The sequence below is a fragment of the Podarcis filfolensis genome, assembly GCF_964270895.1.
Source record: "Podarcis filfolensis genome assembly, chromosome: 6".
NCBI lineage: Eukaryota > Metazoa > Chordata > Lepidosauria > Squamata > Lacertidae > Podarcis > Podarcis filfolensis.
The window spans coordinates 73628788-73648397 of record NC_139609.1 but is presented as its reverse complement, the minus strand read 5'-3'; the positions used below and the strand labels follow the sequence as shown (position 1 = coordinate 73648397).

The following is a 19610-nucleotide window of genomic DNA, read 5'->3' as shown; positions in this document are numbered from 1 at the left end:
CAACACAACAAGCAGATCAAAACAGTCTCCCCAGCAACACAAACTTTCTGAACCTGCTCCATTCAAAAAAGTGTGGCCATGTCATTGTTGTAATCAAAATGCTGTATGCAAATGGTATTTTCAATCCCTGGCATGGTTCAAACAGCCATAGTAGAGAGACTGAGGGAAACAGACAACAGCAGTAAGCTCTGGAAAAGCATGTGATTCCTATTTGTTGCCTCACAGCAAATGAATGCAAAGGCCACTCTGGGTGGGAGTCATCCCATTAGTTGACAAGGCTTCAGCAGTCACCTTCTTCTGATGTTTAAATGTGATTCATTGTCATTAAAATTTCAGTTCTGTTGTGACTTTTCTAAATAACGAGCAACCTATGATCCTAAAGCAGCCTTCCCCAACCTGGTGCCCTCCGTATGTTGTTGGACTACTACAACAACAGCATCCCTAACCAATACCCATACTGGCTGAGGGCTGGTGGAAGTCGCAACCAAGGCCAATCTGTAGGGTACCCAATCAGCTTGGGGAATTCTTTCTAGGTATACGTGCAACCATGGCTTTTCAGCAAGGCTTCCTTGGCAGACTGCAGTATTAAATAAGCATGGTTGATAAATAATTGAAAAGAAAGATTTTCTATGCAAGGATCCAATTAATTTTTCCTTAAAGATGGAGGCATGTTTTAGGCTCATCATTGATTGTGAGCAAGTCAATTTAGTTTGTGGGAAACTGCAAACTCTTAACATAATTTAATTACATTATTCAGATTTCAATAACAAAGAAAATAAGATTAAAGTCCCTGCTTACAGTAATCTTCCTTTCTTTCCTTATATTTGTTTTATTTTCTTATCAATGGAGGCCATGTGAGCAAACTTCTTTGCTGGTGCAGAAGATTTATGTGGTATCTTTCCGGGCTGCTGGTTTATAGAATGTCAAATATTCATTCTGAATGAGTCCCCCCCACCCCACCCACCACCTTCAGATATGAATGAAGACTTGAGCAGCCAAATGTCAACAGAAGCAGAGTTGATCACTCTTCTCCATTTTCATACAGCTGGTAGTCAGAGGCAAACAATGGGATCTCCCATTGTTGGGTAGGCTTTGGGGTGGGGGCGAGGAGAGCAATTTTAGAGCTGACAGTGGACTGGTTGTTTATTATTTCAAAGGTTTTGCTGTCACTCTTAATAATTTCTGATTTTTACACTCAACGCAGGCAAATCTCCTGTAGAAGGGTGGTTAATTTAATGTGACTTCTCTCTCTCTCTTACAGGCCTAGTGCCTTATTTTAGGATATTTCTGCAGTCCATTTTAGGAAAGTGTGAGAAAGAAGTCACGTATAGTTGCTCTTACACCAATTCTGTCTCAGTGGGTAGCTTTGCTCTGTCTAAGTGAAATGATGAGCCTTGTTCAAAGAATTGCAGTCACATCCCAAAATGGTTTATGGTGGATAGAGGTTGGGTAGTACACTACTAGTAATTCTGGTGAGATGTTATATCTCCACAGATGAATATGACATCTCAACATTTGAGACCAGTGCGCTGAAATGTTTCTTTTATTTATGTTTCTTGCTGTAAGACGAAGAAAAAATCATGCAAACATTTTATATATAATATTACTTGGCCTCTTTTTCTCATATTCAGTTTTAATGTGGCAAAGCCAACATAAGATGACATTTCTCAGGTGAGCTGTTTCTTCTCAGTGAATTTCCACAAGGAAAGAGTTGGGACCTAGTGTTTACTAAAGAGGGGAACTTCTAATTCACATCAAATTCACTAGTAAAATAAAGAGAGAAATAACTCTGCTTATTTTCTGACCAAGTACATTTTCAGAAATACATTAGCCTACTCTCTTACAGCCCCTCCCTATCACACACACAACCTCGTGGACCCCAAATAACCATTCCTTTTACCTTTTAAGTGATGTTTTGTCAGCTATGAAAGGGAAGGAGGGCTTCTTGCTCTCCCCTCTATGACAGCATATCAGCAGCATGTCAGGTGTCAGAAAGAGGAAGATGAGAAAAGCTTAGTTTGTTCTGCTGCTAATGCTCCTTTGTTGTGATCATTTAGGTGCTCTCAAGCCTGTATCTAGACTTGAGTCCAGTGTGTGTCATTGACAACAGAGGCACCAATAATTTCCTGAAGATCCTTGACATGTAGAGGGTTCACAAGGTACAATAAATACAGATTTGGGGATCTTATGACTCATAGTGCTTGCAAAGAGCACCAAATATCCTATGAGCTCTGCTCCCTATTCCTATCTTAAGACCCTAGAAATGTACCTTGGAGAAGGAAAGGAGGTGGCAGTGGTAGGTTCTCCTCAAGGCCCCATCTTCTCCTGCCCTCATACATACTAATACTGGATCATTCTCACCACATGGGAACAAATTCAGGAGAACTACTCACCACCTGAAAATGATAGGTAGGAATTAATCAGCAGTATTTTCAACCAAATCTGATGTGTATATGAAATGTGGACTGTGTCTTCTGTAACTAATGTGGTATATGTTTCTGTTTAGAAATGGCAAACAGGAAATTACTAGGTGGCACTCAGTAGGCCATTTTAAGAACATAAGACACCTGCAGTATTAGACCAAAGGTCCATCTCCATAAAACAGTGGCCAGCTAGATGCTTTCAGGAAAAGTCCACACACAAATAGTGTGTGAAGGAAACAACCTTCTTCTGCTGTTTTCTGCCTTCTCTCACAGCATCTAATATTTAGATGGATATTACCTCTGGAAACAGAGCAGTGGTGAGGAAACTCTGGCCCACAGGACAAATTAGGCCCATGAGCCTATCTAATTTGGACTTCAAGGCTGTTATGGGAACAACCAAGAGCCTCAGAGTGCACTTCTGATTTCCTTGGCTTGCAGTTTTGGACTGTTTAAATTGGGCATGGAATGCAAGCCCTGCTGCCTCAAGCAGGATCATTTCTACTCAGGAGCTCCCCTAAAACTGCAACTGCAAAGGGACAATTGGGAACTTTAGAAAGTGTTGTCAGCTGCTCCTTTGCAGCCCGGACTTGTATTTGGTGCTGCTTCGATTTGGAGCCAAATACAAACCTTATTGCTTTTGGGGAGTCTGAATCTATCTGATGCCATATCACAACGTTGAACTTTTCCCCGAGCCAAAACCATGATGTATGTCCTCCAGGATCTGCTCCCGGGTGAGTCTTGTGACCTGTGTTATGCTCTCAAGTGCTTTATTCAGGGTGAGAGAGCAGGGCATGAAAGTGAGAGAGAGAGTGGCAGCCAAAATGGCCGCCGTGATCTCACACAAAAAAACCAGGATGTCCCTTCTTTCGGAGCACTTACGAAGTATGCCATATCATGTCAGGTAACTAAAACAGGTGTATAGGTCAAATGTGACCCACAGAGGGTTGCCACTTTTGATCCTGCCCGTCAGATGAAAATGTTTCCCTACGCATGACATCAAGGGTTTCACAAGTGAATAATACCCCAAACAAGAATGTTTATCGGCCCAGGATATATATAAAGTGTCACCTTTGCTCTTGATGTCGTAGGAATCAGGGAGAAAAACATATATATTTTTATAAAAAATATGTAAATACAACTATTTAATGGTAGCTTTTCATTTCATTTACACTCGGGTATGGAGAATCAAAAACTCAGTTTAAGCAACTGTGTCAACAACACCTTAAAGAGTGTTTCCTTTTGTGCGATACCTGCTCTTTTCTGTTAGGCTTCTTTGGAAACAAGGTAAAGGGACAAAGCCCCAACCTGAGATCCCCACACATTGCCCCATGGTGACAACCAGCTTTCCACTTTGGATTGGTATATGGGGAAGAGACAAGGCATTTCTCAAGGGAAGTAGATTTGGCCCTGGACTTTTAGGTATTGATCTAGTGTAAACTTATCAGTGGGAAATTCCAGGCTGGATTTAGGCAGTTGCCTGGTATTTTCCCATTAATATCCCATTCTGCCGTTTTCTCTTTTCCTTGGCCCTGCTTTTGTTTGCTCTCAGTTTACATGACACTCCATTGCTAGTTTCCATATGCACTCTCCATTGCTAATGCTTACAATGGAGATGCAATGTGATGCTTCCTCACATTTGCAAATAGACCTGCATGTTGCTCAAAACCGGAAATATATTTTTTCTCTCTTTTAAGGTATTATTTTGTCGGCTTGTTTTCTTTCAATTTGATCAGTTAAGAAATGGTAAAACCAAAACAAAAACCCTAACAATGGTTTCTTCCCTCTTCAAAACACCCTGAAGGAAACTAGCCAAGAAGCAAAAGGAGACGCAGAGCAGCAGTCAGAGAGAAATGGGCCCTGTTGCTTCTTCAGACAAGACTGCTACGAAACTCAGTTCTGCTCATAATGAAGAAGCCTTTTCTTCAAGCTGCCAAGATGTTAATGGATTCAGTAAGTTTTACTTGTTTGCAATTGGTACCTCCATATTCAGAAAGCTTTGTGGTAATTAAAACTCTTGGATCCCATGGGAACAAAAATCTTAAGGATTTGAAACGTATTGTAAGGGAAACAACAGTAATAAAAATAACTGGGAGAGTGAAATGTCTCCATTTCTGTTCCTGAGATGTTTCTCTTTCTGCTACAGGTCTCTGCTTTTTCTAATGTCACTTGAATAAAAGTATTAAAATAATTCATTTTAGCACCTGAGCAATTTAGGCAAGTTTCTGTTTCACTGAATTCTGACTTAAGTAGAACAACTGCACATGGTTCTTGAACTGGCTGTGCAACCCCCAAACAGACAAACCAACCCCAGGGATATTTGGAAGTTGGGGTTCTTCATGATCTAGTGGCCATACAGCAACCATACAGTTGCCACAGTTCATCAGAGCAGGAACAACAGCTCCAGGTCAGGTGTTACATGTCCATAGCAACCTATTCCTCCATTACTAGGTCCAGATCAACCCAGCATTGTTACACAGCTGCTGATCTCTGCCACATCCCATGCCTGTGGTTTGACTTCCCCCTGCCCTGGCACTGGAAAGGAATATCACATCAGTACAGTGCAGCTGATGATGGTGCTGATAGAATTTAAATTTCCTCTAAGATTGAAGGATATGTCTTGCTGGACAGCTGAGGAAACACACAGAAAACAGAGCACTGCATTTTTGTTACAATCCTCTGTGCTTAATTTTCTCTCTCTCTCCAAAACAACACATGGCTCAGTTATTAATCAATACTATCTAAAACTATGCTAAGCTGTTTTAGTTAGAGAGTGCAGGTTCACAGGCAAAGTTAGAAACCAGAAATATGGTCAGTGTTAGAGGACGCCTGGAAACTACAGACATTCCACTTCCACCTGCAACCATTCTCAGTAGCTGTTAATGGAAGGGCTGTAGCTCACTAGCAGGGTATTGGCTTTACATGAAGAAGGTCCCAGGTTATATCCCTAGCATGTCCAGGGAGGGCTAGGAGCCACGGAAGCAGAAATGGCCTCAGCTTTTGTGCTCATTTGTGGTCAGGAATAGGACTCTGGTAACTGTGAGGGAGCCAGTGTGGTGTAGTGGTTAAGAGCAGTAGACTCATAATCTGGTGAACCGGGTTCGCGTCTCCGCTCCTCCGCATGCAGCTGCTGGGTGACCTTGGGCTAGTCACACTTCTTTGAAGTCTCTCAGCCCCACTCACCTCACAGAGTGTTTGTTGTGGGGGAGGAAGGGAAAGGAGATTGTTAGCCGCTTTGAGACTCCTTCGGGTAGTGATAAAGCAGGATATTAAATCCAAACTCTTCTTCTTCTTCCAAACTGTAATGTTTTAAAAACCAGGAAACATAAAATAATTTTGTGGAGTGTGGAATCTGCCATGTAAGAAGCCTTGTATCGAAGCTGCTGTGATTTTACCCAGTACCCTACAGAAGAAATGGATATAGGTACCTACTCAGTGAAAAAAAGAGATGGCAAGGAAGATCAGACTAGGGAGCTAAAATTATCCACAAGTATCTGTAGCATCCAGTGAGGTACATTACACAGAGCACATCTCCTGAAGCCTGGCATCCCATGAGCATGATGAGTGAGACGCCGTATCAAATGAACAATGATACACTAATGATCCATCCAGCACAGAGGCACCGCTGCGCTGACACCACACTGATGGACTGTCATGCAGTAGGTCATACATAAAGCAGATCTGGCAGGAGTGGTCCAAAGGAGTACTCTGTATCATGGACACAACCAGGTTGACAGCTGTTGGAAAGTAAGAGAAGAAAAAGGAAGATAAAGTTTAGGATTTTATCACAGGTTGCTTATTCAGGAATCTCAGTTTGGAAGCCAAGCAGTTTTGCTTTGAAACTAAAGGGCGTGAAATATTCACTTCTGAAACAGAGGACATTGCCTAAGGAAGTCCACGGGAAGGTGTTATGCTAGCATGACATCTGATGTTGCATTCAAAGCCATGCTGTCATGTGCAGTTATAAAGTTAGCATTGCCTACTGGGAACTTAGATGGGAACAATAAGGGCAAAGATGATGAGTGCAGAAAAAAGTTCCTTATGAGTATTATTAGAGCTGACACGGAAGTTCACCAGTTGTGAAATTCAGGTTGAATACCTAACTCCTGCAGTAGTTAAAGCTTTCCTCCAGATCCTGAAAGCCTCAGCAAAAGCTGCAAAACTTTCAGCATATTTCCTCCGCAAAAATCAGTTGAGTACATTCACTATACTGTGTATAGAACAAGAGAAAGGATGTGATTGTTCTATTTGTCTAGAATAGTAAACCCTTGTTAGTTTGGGGGCAAAACAACACAGTTGGTGGTACATGAAGGGGTTTCATCCTCCCAATTGTTGTGTGAGGCTGAACTTGGGTGGGGATGGGACAATGTAATAATAATAATAATAATAATAATAATAATAATAATAATAATAATTTATTATTTATACCCCGCCCATCTGGCTGGGCCTCCCCAGCCACTCTGGGCGGCTTCCATAAAAACCAAAAATACAGTAAAATATCACACGTTAAAAACTTCCCTGAACAGGGCTGCCTTAAGATGTCTTCTGAATGTCAGGTAGTTGTTTATTGCTTTGACATCTGCTGGAAGGGTGTTCCACAGGGCGGGCGCCACTACCGAGAATGCCCTCTGCCTGGTTCCCTGTAGCTTTGCTTCTCGCAAGGAGGGAACCGCCAGAAGGCCCTCGGCGCTGGACCTCAGCGTCCGGGCAGAATGATGGGGGTGGAGACGCTCCTTCAGGTATACTGGACCGAGGCCGTTTAGGGCTTTAAAGGTCAGCACCAACACTTTGAATTGTGCTCGGAAACGTACTGGGAGCCAATGTAGGTCTTTCAAGACCGGTGTTATATGGTCTCGGCGCCCCCAGTCACCAGTCTAGCTGCCGCATTCTGGATTAGTTGTAGTTTCCGAGTCACCTTCAAAGGTAGCCCCACGTAGAGTGCATTGCAGTAGTCCAAACGGGAGATAACCAGAGCATGCACCACTCTGGCGAGACAGTCTGCAGGCAGATAGGGTCTCAGCCTACGTACCAGATGGAGCTGGTAAACAGCTGCCCTGGACACAGATTTGACCTGTGCCTCCATGGACAGCTGTGAGTCTAAAATGACTCCCAGGCTGCGCACCTGGAGTAGCAAACCTTGGGGAGCGCCAGAGTTGGAGGTGGTGGCTCTGCAGGTGTGGGTATAGTGGTGGGGCTGCTGCCACCAGCTTGGAACTCCATCGACCTTGCTGCTTCACCCTACCTGATCCCTGTCTAAATAAGCACAACACGATCACTACTGGGAACACACTACTGCTTCCATATACACACAAACCCTCACAAGCCACTGCTGTGTTGCTTTGGAAGCACTGGCAAATCCATTCTTATATATTAGAATTCAGCGTTTTAAGGTCTGTATGACACAGTATGCTATCACTTTGGGTTATATCCAATGTAGTGGTAAAGTAAGCATCCTGTCAGTGACAGAATTTCTGCTTGTGCAGCTGGACTTTTTCTCCCTTCTCCCCTTGCATATCCCCTAAATCTGTTCTGTGTTTTCCCCCAAGCCTCCCTAGGAGATTTGGAGAGGGGGAGGGCAAGAAGAGGAGGAAAGTACCATTGTGCAAGGGGAAACCCTTGCACTAATGAGAGAGGAAGTTGAGTACTTCCCTTTGCCTTAGCAATCTGAAACTGTACAGTGGTACCTCAGGTTACATACACTTCAGGTTACATACACTTCAGGTTACAGACTCCGCTAACCCAGAAATAGTACCTCAGGTTAAGAACTTTGCTTCAGGATGAGAACAGAAATCGTGCTTTGGCAGTGCGGCAGCAGCAGGAGGCCCCATTAGCTAAAGTGGTGCTTCAGGTTAAGAACAGTTTCAGGTTAAGAACTAACCTCCGGAACGAATTAAGTACTTAACCCGAGGTACCACTGTATTTATTGAGGCACTTTTGTTTTGTTTAATAATAATTGAACAATTAACAATAATTAATGATAATGATTTTAGAAAAAGAGAGAGGTTTCCATCTGGAAACCCTGGATGTCCCAAACCTTGAGAACAACAGAGTCTTGTGTAAGGGTGTGTGTGTGTGTGTGTGTGAGAGAGAGAGAGAGAGAGAGAGAGAGTTTACTTGATTCTAGCTGCTCTTTGTCAGCTCAGTTACTAGCACAATTTTAGCCCTGACTCAGGACTTCCAGAGAAAACCCAACTTCTGGATTTGACTTGGCAGAACAAGGAATATACTTCTCCATGGAGATTCAAAGCATCTCTTGGTATCTTATTCTGGCTTGTCTTCCTTGTGAATCTCCTATTGTCTGCATAACTGCCAGGGCCACTTGGAATCAGAGACAAATGGTGTGCTCCAGGGTGGGCACAGGTTAAAACAATGACAAGCTTGAAGAGCCAGGTGCAGGCACTATACACCACATCAGGCCAATGATTAGGTTACAGGGAAGAGAAAAAAAGTGCAGAATGGGCAGAGGCAGGAGGCATCGGCCAAGAGAGTCAGGCTCTGGAAGGCTGGAGAGGTGATGCAAGGCACAAGATTGTGTGACTACTCAAACAACAAATTGCTTAGATTTGGGATGCAAAGGTTAAGAGAGATTTTACACAAAGCCAACAAGACTTCTGAGTCCTCTGGGCTGGGAACAGCAAGGCCTTCAAACTGTCCTGGTGTCTGCAATAGCAATAGGAAATCTAGCCTTTGTTCTAAGATTTACTAGTTTATTTTTCAATGGCAGTTGAAGTCACAAGAGTAAACTTGTATTCACTGGATAATTCAGCGTGATGCTGCCTATGGTGCTGTAGAACTGGTTCACTAGTGAATTTTAGGGTTTCCTATAGAACTTCTTCGGGAGATGTGGGTGGCGCTGTGGTATAAACCACAGAGCCTGGGGCTTGCCGATCAGAAGGTCAGTGGTTCGAATCCCTGCGATGGGGTGAGCTCCCATTGCTCGGTCCCTGCTCCTGCCAACCTAGCAGTTTGAAAGCACATCCCAGCGGGATGGTAAACATGGTTTCCATGCACTGCCCTGGTTCGCCAGAAGCGGCTTAGTCATGCTGGCCACATGACCCGGAAGCTGTACGCTGGTTCCCTCGGCCAATAAAGCGAGATGAGCACCGCAACCCCAGAGTCGTCCACTAATGGACCTAACAGTCAGGGGTCCCTTTACCTTTTTTATAGAACTTGTGCTGAAAGAGCACTAGCAGGTCAAAATAATCCCAGTCTCGGTATTTTTAAAAACTAATTTGCATTCTTAGTGTAATTATTTAGGAATGTTGTTGGACTCCAACTCCCATCAGCCCCAACCAGCATGGCCAATGGTCAGCATTTATGGAATCTGAAGGCCAACAGCATCTGAAAGGCTGCAGGTTAGCCATCTCTACTTTAGGCGATGGTTTTTAAAGACTCATGTGTTCATCGATACATATCCAAAGAGCCAGTCTATTTAGTGCCTATATGCTTAGTAGTATACACTTCCTTTTCTTAAGGGAAGATTTTGGCTCCATAAGAGATTTGTACAACATGTGAGTTAGGTGCATTAAATGCCATCAGTGAAATCTTACGCGGTACAGTTCCCTTGTTATAAACAACCTTGTTAACAGTAGATTCTACTGGCACACTAGCACTTTGTTCAGTTTCCCATGGGACAATACTTTGGAAAATTGCTTGACCTGCTTTTTTTTAAAGTGTAATAGAAATATCTGTAGGCTTGATACAACTCCACCTGGAGTCTGTTAGAATAGCACTGTTCGCCCCATGGAGTAATTCTGATGAGCTTTTATTCATTTGTAAATAATGTTTACTCTGGAGATCTAGAAATTGCTTCTGAAATTGCTTTGATGTATATTGGATTTTATCTACTTTTATATGGTATTATGGAACAATTATTTCTATTTTATCTATTGACATCTCTCTTTTTAATGTACTGTGGGTTTTTTGCATTAACTCATTTCCCGTCACAGTGAAGGTAAAGACAAATATATAAATGTAAAACTGGAAACAAATGTGAAAGGACTGCGAACCACATTTTCTGAGACCAGAGTACCATAAATCCTTAAATATTGGCTGGCCCATGTAAAGCCAGCTTCCAAGACATATTGAAATATAAAAGTGTTGCATAAAGTGTTGCAAATACTATGATTTTGACTTGATTAAAAAGCTTGAAGATTGAAGGAAGACATCTTAAATCTAGAGACAGGGTGGGTTTCTTGTTTGAATCCCCACCCCCTGTCTCCAATTGTGGGGGTACCTCTCTTCATGTACAAAGCTAACATGTACAAAGCTGAATTTGATCTCACCACCCCACATTTATAACAACACTCATATCAGCATTTTTCACTAGCCGAAGTCTGTGAATTCTCTTCAAGGGCAGTCTCACATAAAGCACATTACATCAGTTGATCCTTAAGGGTTTGGAGAAATAAACTTTCTTTGGAAGCCGAATGTCCACTGGGGCTTCCGCGGCTTCTGATTGGCTGCAGGAACTTCCTACAGTCAATTAGAAGCCGCGCTTTGGAAGTCGAACGTTACGGAAATCGAATGGACTTCTGGAACAGATTCTGTTTGACTTCTGAGGCACCACTCTAATGTGTGTACATGTAGTTCCTGGGAAATGGAATCAGTTGACATCAGGTATCAGCCAAGATGCAAGTAGGATGAGACAAAGTTGGCTTAGAAGAGCCTTGGAATATGATACTAAAACTGACTCATAAGAAGGGGAAGAAACTAGCTTGATGAAAAGTGAAGAGGAGACTGTTGCAGCTATAGAGAGCATTGACCACCAGGGATATCAGATTCCAATAACAATTCCAATAACAACAGAAAAGGGAGCAGAAATTGCAGGTGTTTGCTTATTCATCCCATGTTCATTCCTACTGCCCACTCCAGTCTCAATATCCAGAAAAGTTAACTTCAAATTCTCACAGAATTTCAAGCCAACGTGTGCTGTCAAGAACCATCTATTTGAGAGTCAGGCTTCTGTTGCATCTGATAATTTCCTTCCAATTTGTGCTTTTTGTGTACATATTTAACATTCTTCACCCCGTCAACCCAAATCCATGAACCTGTTTAAAAGAGAACTCCCTAATTTTTATTTTGTGAAAGTTGTGATATTGCACATTGATAATACTGATAGACATGGCTGGAAGTCCACCTCCATTAACATGTTTTAGTCCAATGCAATTCAGATAACTTGTGTTGTTCTTGTGGGTTCCAAACCTCAACTATGGATTTATGCTTCCATATTCTTATTCTGCAGTCTTCTCCAAATGTATGTGTGGTGTTTGGGAAGGAGGAACATATGTAGCTTAGCAGGAGTGCCCTGTATGTGTTATGTTGCTTGTCTCTGCTGTATATGAGCAGTTCTATGGTTTTTGGCACCCATTTTATTTGTGTATTTTTATTTATTTTATTTATTTTTTAGATGGTATTAGAAGTGGTATTAGAAGACTGTTTGCTTCTAGGCAGTTTAATTATGCCACATCCAGTGAATTAAATGCTACTCTGTTCTCTAAGGAGCTTTTCTCTCTGTTCTGTTATCTTTCTCTATACATTTCTAAAGCTTCTTCCTTATGTCTTTCCTACCTAGCACCATCCTCTCCTTGTTCATTTTCTGTCCAAAGCAAAACCCTTCAGAGCAAATCTTTGTTGAATTCCTACTACTCAGGTACTTATGTAGACTTTATTCTTGATTGTGTGCTTTTGTGCCTTTCCCTGTAGATACATAAATATGGCAGTAAAGAACCGAGTCTTTGGGATGTTGGAAACAGCTAACTTTGTGTTTTTATTTTATTTTCCACATTATTTTTCTCCTGTTGACCTTCTGTTGGGTTCCATTGATCCGTGTTCTGTGCGCAAATGGAATTTCATCTCAAAGTATCATCAGACACTGTTCCATCGACCACACTGTTAGGTAAGAGGACTGTTATGATGCACAATAGCCTGTTGATGAGAAAACACATCCATTCTATCTGAAAATGGCTCAATAGAATATTGGCAGACATATTCCAAAACTGTTGTTTGTTTGAGGCGGCCCCCATTTTGGATGGTAAACTTCTCCTCATCGTCACCAAAATGTGTAACTGATTTTACCATATGCTCAGTGTCAAAACTCTGCCACCTTATCAGTCTCATTCCTTCAAAGGCTATGATGCAGTCTCAAACGATAATTAAACACACATACACACTCTCCAAAACAGCATTGTGGGGATGCTGTTTGAAAGTTAAAGGATTAGAATTAACCCCAACGATGAATCTGAGGGACTTTGATTTGGAAGAAATTGTTAGGAACATTTGTTCTGACTTCTACCAATACAGAAAGAAAAAGAAAAAATCATAAAAATGTGGCTCTCTGCTAAGCCCCCGAATGAAGAACATTTAAATCACATAATGGAATTCATTTCTTTTTTATTGATTCCCCTTTCAATAAAGAAGATTGGATTATTCCTTTACTCTCAATTCTTGTCATTCTGTTTTTCATTTTTTAAGATTAGATATTTGTATGCTTAGGGATAAAAGGCTTAAAAATATGTTTGTCTTTTTTGCACACCTAGTAGAGCAAATAAAATAGGTCGCGCCTGCAAAGCTGATGCACAGATGTTGCATGTCTGAAGATAAAACCCAGGACCCCTGATTTTATAAACAGAGCATTGATTTTTTTTAAAAAAAAATTCCTCTACGGTATATCAGAGAGCAGCACATTGAGTGGTTCCAGAGGCTGAGTATTGCTGTAGGCAGAAACATAACACAAGCAAGGTGCAACCATTAGTGCATTAAAAATAATCCAAGGGATAGGGAAGTAATGGAGGGAGGGAGGACCACAAGGGTAGGAGCCTCACAGACCCAGAGATTTGTCTGCATGCTGGAACCATAGGATATTTGAGCAACTCTTCTGGAATATAAAGGACTTGGATATATACTTTAATTCACAGGAGTTATCCTCATACTAGAGGAATTAAAGGTGGATGCAATTTTCACTGACCCCTCCTTTCCCTCAGTGGCCCTCCCTGTGGCCACTGAAAACATGATCTGGAGATTTGTTTCTATGGGCTATAGAAAGAAGGGGAAATCAGTAAAAATCACTGTCCCACATGCCCCAGAGGCGAACCTCCATTGAATCAATCACCAGTTATGATGGCTGTGCTCTGCCTCCACATTTGGAAGCGATTGCTCTTGTGCTCAGGTACTGTTTGAGGGTTTCACACAGATATCTGGTTGGTCACTGTGAGAACAGGATGCAGGCCTGATCCAGTAGGTTCTTCTTTTGTTTCTATAATCCTGATTCTCTCCCTCAAATGGAAGGAGACTTGGAGGAGCAAGTCTGGATCCAACCCACAATGATTTTTCCCAGCCACACATGGTAAACCACATTTTCTTGTGAAATCATAAACCACATTTTCTTGTGAAATCAGCCACAACTGGAAGCTGGGCCAACCTGATCTGAGCCAAAAATTGAACAAACAAAACATCACAACATTCCTTTTTTTTTTTTTTTAAGGACTTCTCCCATTTTTTATTTTTTATTTTGTTTGATGATTTCAGACTGAAAGCTGGGAGAATATCCTGTGCAGAATAGATCTACTAAATTCTGTATCCTCCTTGAAAAAGAACAGTGGTTTGGAACACCTCTTGAGGAAAGTTGTACTTATCATGTGTGTGAAAATAGTTGAGTTCTGCTCCTAGCCCTCTGTAGGGTGTGGTGTTTGGGGGCCCCAGATTCCAATGTGTAGGTTCAAAGTGGGTTTTGAGTGGTCAGAGGTTTATTGGTATCCACAAGACAAAATAAATATTGTATGAGGCAGGCAATAGATATTTTGAGTAAAAATTATTTCCTATCCCTATTGATGGCTTACCTGATGGCTCACCTCCATCTGTAGCAACCTCTTAGCACAGCTCTTTGGATGGTGAAAATGGGAAGTCTTCCACCATTATGCCAAAGCTTCAGGAACAAACATCTGTTTAAGGTCCAGGAGCCGACTAACAATCACAAGTTCCCTCTCAGCTCAGCTTCCCAGTCCAACCACTGAAGGCCACTACTGCTTGCTGTCATTTGGTTCCCATGAGTGACACTTTCTGTGGCCTCGGCAGGGCACCACTGTTGTTTGTGAGCCACATGCTACTCATTCACTCATAAATATGTACCTGGCTCCCCCGGGTCCCAGGCCCGTCTCCATTTATGTAGGACCCAGGACTTAAGTTTCTTTGCTTAAAGTTGACATTATTTATAAAATTCCATGATCACAGAGCTGAAATCTCTAAGCCAGCAAATGTTATTCGTTTAGAAAACATTGTGCATTATAGACAGCACACCATGGTATTGTATATTAACTCCACCATAGATGTCTGTGATGTTGCTTTACCACACTCCATAGTCATGTTCCTGTTTCTTGACTATCTGTCCATAATTTTGTATGTTGCATAGTTATTTAATATATTGTAAACTTTTGGGAATTATTGGTATAACTAGAGGTGGACTGAGCTGTGTAATTCTGTCCCATTTCAGTTTCACTAACACTTTGTCATAGGCCCATTCAGGTGCCATTTTGTGCAGAATATTTTGAAAGAACACATGAAAAAATTGCATTTAAATTATACTCATCTTGTACAAATTGTATTTGAAATTTTCATGTGATATAAGCACATTTCACTTAAAAAAAATAACTGCTTTGTTTTTGACAAACAGTCAAAGCAAGAATGGTTTTGGTTTCATTCTAGAGAGAATATGCAAAGCAATTGATAAAGATGGGTGAGCTCTTTCTTGTTTACATTTGATTCAACCTAAATGATTAAAGTGCTTTCCTTCCTAAAAAAAAAAGCTCAACAATATTGACCTGAACCCCCCAAAAGGGGGGTAGATCACTGCCACTTTTTATTCTGTGAGTAGATTGCAGTCTCTTGGGAGTTGTCCACCCCTGAAATAGATCTAGGATAATTTCCTGAGCCAAAGGAAGTCTTGGAAGTCCTTCCGCACCAACCTTTGGGGTTCCCAAAACACAATAACTGTCTAGCTCCTATTTCCCATAACATATTTTCCCCCTGTCTTATTACTTACCCAGCCAGTGGTGATAAGAGTGGTGACAGCATGAGAGAAGGAAGGCAATCCACCTCTGTCCCATGTCAGCCTGTCACCAGCAATTGTGGAGTAGCAGCAATTGCATGTGAGGAGTGAGAGGATCGAGTACCCCTTCCTGCTTTCTTACTATTGCACTGATGGCTCATTGGATTTGTTGTCTTCCCAAGGGCTATGACAGTGGTGATGGAAGACAGAATGCAAGGTCCACAACACATTTCCTTGAGGCCCACTTCCGTGCAGTGTGGCACAGTGAAATAGAGAAAGCATGGAAGGGACAAACCGCTGGCCTTTCCTCATTCTGCCTCCTAGCAGTTTGAAGTGCAAGTAAATAAATGGGTACCACTGCAGCGGGAAGGTAAAAGGCATTTCCATGCATTCTGGCACTCGTCACGGTCCTCCATGTGCCAGTAGCGGTTTAGTCATGTTGGCTACATGACCTGGAAAACTGTCTGCGGACAAACACCGGCTCCCTTGGTCTGAAAAGTGAGATGAGTGCCACACCCCATAGCCGCCTTTGACTGGACTTAACCATCCAGGGGTCCTTTACCTTTTTACCTTTACCTTGGCTCATCCTCCCTCAATGCTGCTGGCCCGATAATTAAATAGAAGGTAGAATGGTGCTTTTCAGAGTGGGGAATTGGCAGATGAGGTTGGCAGGGCAGTCAGAACTTCTCTGGCTTGATTTTAACACAAGATGCAGGTGGGAAGAAGGTGCCTTGTAAAGCTCTTCTCTCCTTGGGATGTGAACATTTATGTGTTCTCGAAGTTCTCTTCTGTGACACCACCTTTAGAGAACTTCACTTGAAGCTCTACTCATAAATTCACAATGCACGTGAACAAATACATAGGTGAACAAATAATGAACAAACAGGTGAAAAACAGCTGCATTTTGTATTCTCCTAGCAAGTGCTGCTATATGCATCTAAACAGATGAAAAGGCAAAGTTGATGATGGTGTGTTATAACTGAGTTTCAGCATCATTAACTTGATCTGAAGATTAGATTATTTTATAGTGGGGGTTTTTATTTTAAAAAGTGGAAGTTTAAAAACTGACAACTCAATCCATGATACATTAGCTGCCATGCTGCAGTCTATTCCAGAGTTTATGCAGGGACAGGATCCTAACTTCATCTGCAATGAAAAAAATCCAATGAGATGTCAAGGCAAAGTGATTGATGAACCACTTTAACAATATTCCACTATACAATTTTGACTCATTTTGAGGAATTTAGTAGATAATGATGGGTATGATACAAGGGAAGTCCTGCAAAGGGGGGGGGGGGAGTAGGGCAAAATTGGTATTTATTTATAATAAACGGGTGGCCTATTTATAGTTTTCAGATACACAATGCCAGATATATTCAGATATACAATGCCAGAAATGAGAGAGATGGACCAATTGAGTACCATAGCCAATACAGATATGGCAGAAAGCAGGGAATTAATTACATAGGCTATACTATTATGGGGGGAAATCTCACTATAAGAAGAGTTCATCAATGGAACAAGTTTCTGAAGTAAACTATGGACTCTCTTCCATTCGAACGTTCAAGACAAGATTTGACATTGAATAGACAATCTGTTTTTGTTTTTTTAGGAATAGACATATTCATGCGGAAAAGACATATTTTAAATGGTGAAATATAAATAATATTTTGGTATGAACTGCTTTCATTTTAAAATAGCCATCCAAAATAATGTCTTAAGACATTACTTAGACATCTTGAAATTCTCCACCCCATTTGTGAGCAGGGAAACTGAAGGTACCATTTGACTGAAATTCTCTCTCTCTCTCTCTGTGTGTGTGTGTGTGTGTGTGTGTGTGTGTGTGTGTGGAGATAAGTTTTCCTACAGTTTCTCATAGTTGGAACTTACCGTTTGAAGTGGCAATAGTACAGCTTCTTTTCTTCTATGTTGCCATTGTCAGTGGCAGCAGCAGCATCTGTGTTGACAGACTAAACCTCCATTTTGCATCACCCCCAATGCAAATGACATTCTGGGGCGGTGTGAGGAGAAAATGGCAGCTGCCATACACATACACATGAAGGTTGAGACCAATCAGATAATATTCTGCAAAGTTGCCTTCTTTTTCTAGGGGGGTGGGGTTTGGGAATTTTCTGAGAAATGTCAGTCCAGCTAAATAATTCTTACTTTGCTCGTAGGAGTAGGATCAAATTATTTTCTACTTAGGTTGATGGCTCAAGATTTTACCATTGGCACCAGATTCCCACAGGTTATAAATGTTGTAGTATAATGTAATTTAGTTTCTAAATTACTTGTATAGAAATACAAAGATTGTTTGCTTAAGCTTGGAGCATCCATCTTAGACCTCCTTACTGGTAGGGTTCACAGGATGGAAGCATGGAAAGTGGGAGTTTGGTAGCCCTTCCTCCCAAGGTGAGGGATGTGTGTGACCTGGCTAAGCCTGGCAGGACAGCTTACTCTATGGTCTTAACCCCTTCATGCAGTAATTAGAGTTAAGCATGTTAGTTATATGATGCTGGAATGGCATGTAATTTCTTTCTCTGACCAGCAGCCTCAGTGCCAGAAGCTAATGGTTGATCCTCTGGGCTTTTTGCATGAACCCTGAAGTGTCTGGCACACATTTTTTTTAAAGCACATGCTTAGTTGTGTATGATAGTTTTTCACTTTGGGCCATGTTTATGTTTTATTAGCATATCACCTTGAAACAAGTCATTTGTCACATCATAACCTAGATGCGCATGAAAACAAATAAAACCTGTAAGCCAATTTTGCAAGTGTTTCCATTACCACTGGGGTAATGCAGAGAGTGATATTAGCCATTCTGGAGCCATCCTTAGGAGATGTCAAATAAATGACAACCCTTTACTCCAGGAAAGTGAGATTGGATGTGTGTGTAATTAAATCCATTGCAGACACCAGCCCAAAAATAATTTATTTTGTGCAAAGGATGTCTTATCATGTTACACACTTGCCAAGGCTAACCGAATAAAAATATAAATGGATATGATAGCCTTATCGTGTCTAAATCAGAGAGTCTGTGGATATTAAAGGAAGAGTTTTGAAACAAAACTTTGTTTTTTGTATTCAGGGCACACGCCATTGTGGTAGTGCTTGAGATGTTTCCAGCAGAGCTTGGCCTTATCGTTGACAGGCTTCCTTTTCCCCACCCTCCTATCCTATTCTCATTTTACCAGATTAGTAGTATGGATAGAAGAAAGAAATATCTGGATTATTTTATTCCCTGCTAACTGTGCAGGTTTCCCCCTCCATTTTATTGTGATCTGTGAAGCAATATTAAAAACTGTTTGAAACAGTAAATGATTAGCTATGATGAGAAGATCATTAGTGTGTTTTACATCAGGAATAGCTAATCCCCCTTTTGAAGACCCTGATCTGGGGCCCACCAAGCAAATTTTCATGGCTCCCTAAGACTCCTCTGATTTTGGCAGCAGTAGTGGAAAGGAGAGAGAATAAATTATTATTATTATTATTATTATTATTATTATTATTATTATTATTATTTCCCACCCTTCCTTCCTTGCAGAGGAACCAGGGCATCAAACACACAAACATCTAGAGCAATTCCAATACAGATGCAGACTGGGAAAGAGCTCTAGAGAAAAGACTTTCTTCTTCAGTAGGTACCAAAAAGACAACAGGGATAGCACCTTTCCAATATTTAGCAGGAGGATCCGATTTCCATATAGTGCAAAATGGGCCTCCTGATAAGATGGTATTTGCAGGAGGCCCTCACCTACTGAGTGCACTAATCAGTTGGGTATATAAGACAACACTAGGATGGGATGTAAATTGCCCCCTCACTGCTCATCCAATCGATAATTGGATGAGCAGAAAGGGGGTGATATCTGATTTGTTGGATCAGCTGTGGAGGTGTGGCTGCCTGCCTGTGTATTTATGCTGGTCACACCCATTTTTTGCCTTTCCCATAACTGATATGGGCCCCTTTGGGGGTTGGCCAAGGTTGAAAAAAGGACCTCAGGCCAAAAAAAGGTTAGCTACTCCTGTTTTGCATTATTGCTCATATTACAGCACCTTGTTGTTTGCCTCTGTCTGTCCTGGGAGACAATGGGAGTGTTTGCCTTTGGGAGTAAGGTCAAACCATTGGAAAGTTACTAGTGCCTGCTGTG

At 41.6% G+C, this 19610-nt stretch overlaps 1 protein-coding gene across 17 annotated transcripts in view; it reads left to right on the top strand.

The window, feature by feature from the left end:
• The window catches only part of PTPRT (protein tyrosine phosphatase receptor type T), a 568067-nt gene that overhangs the window by 501768 nt on the left and 46689 nt on the right, over nucleotides 1–19610 (top strand). For 9 of the 17 annotated variants that reach the window (XM_083618319.1, XM_083618332.1, XM_083618326.1 and 6 more), the window contains 3 exons: nucleotides 4225–4373; nucleotides 11995–12072; nucleotides 12283–12318. In XM_083618319.1, the coding sequence (XP_083474445.1) occupies nucleotides 4225–4373; nucleotides 11995–12072; nucleotides 12283–12318 (263 nt within the window). The remainder of the gene's footprint in view (nucleotides 1–4224; nucleotides 4374–11994; nucleotides 12073–12282; nucleotides 12319–19610) is intronic. The other 8 variants (XM_083618324.1, XM_083618322.1, XM_083618321.1 and 5 more) reach the window with 3 other exon arrangements.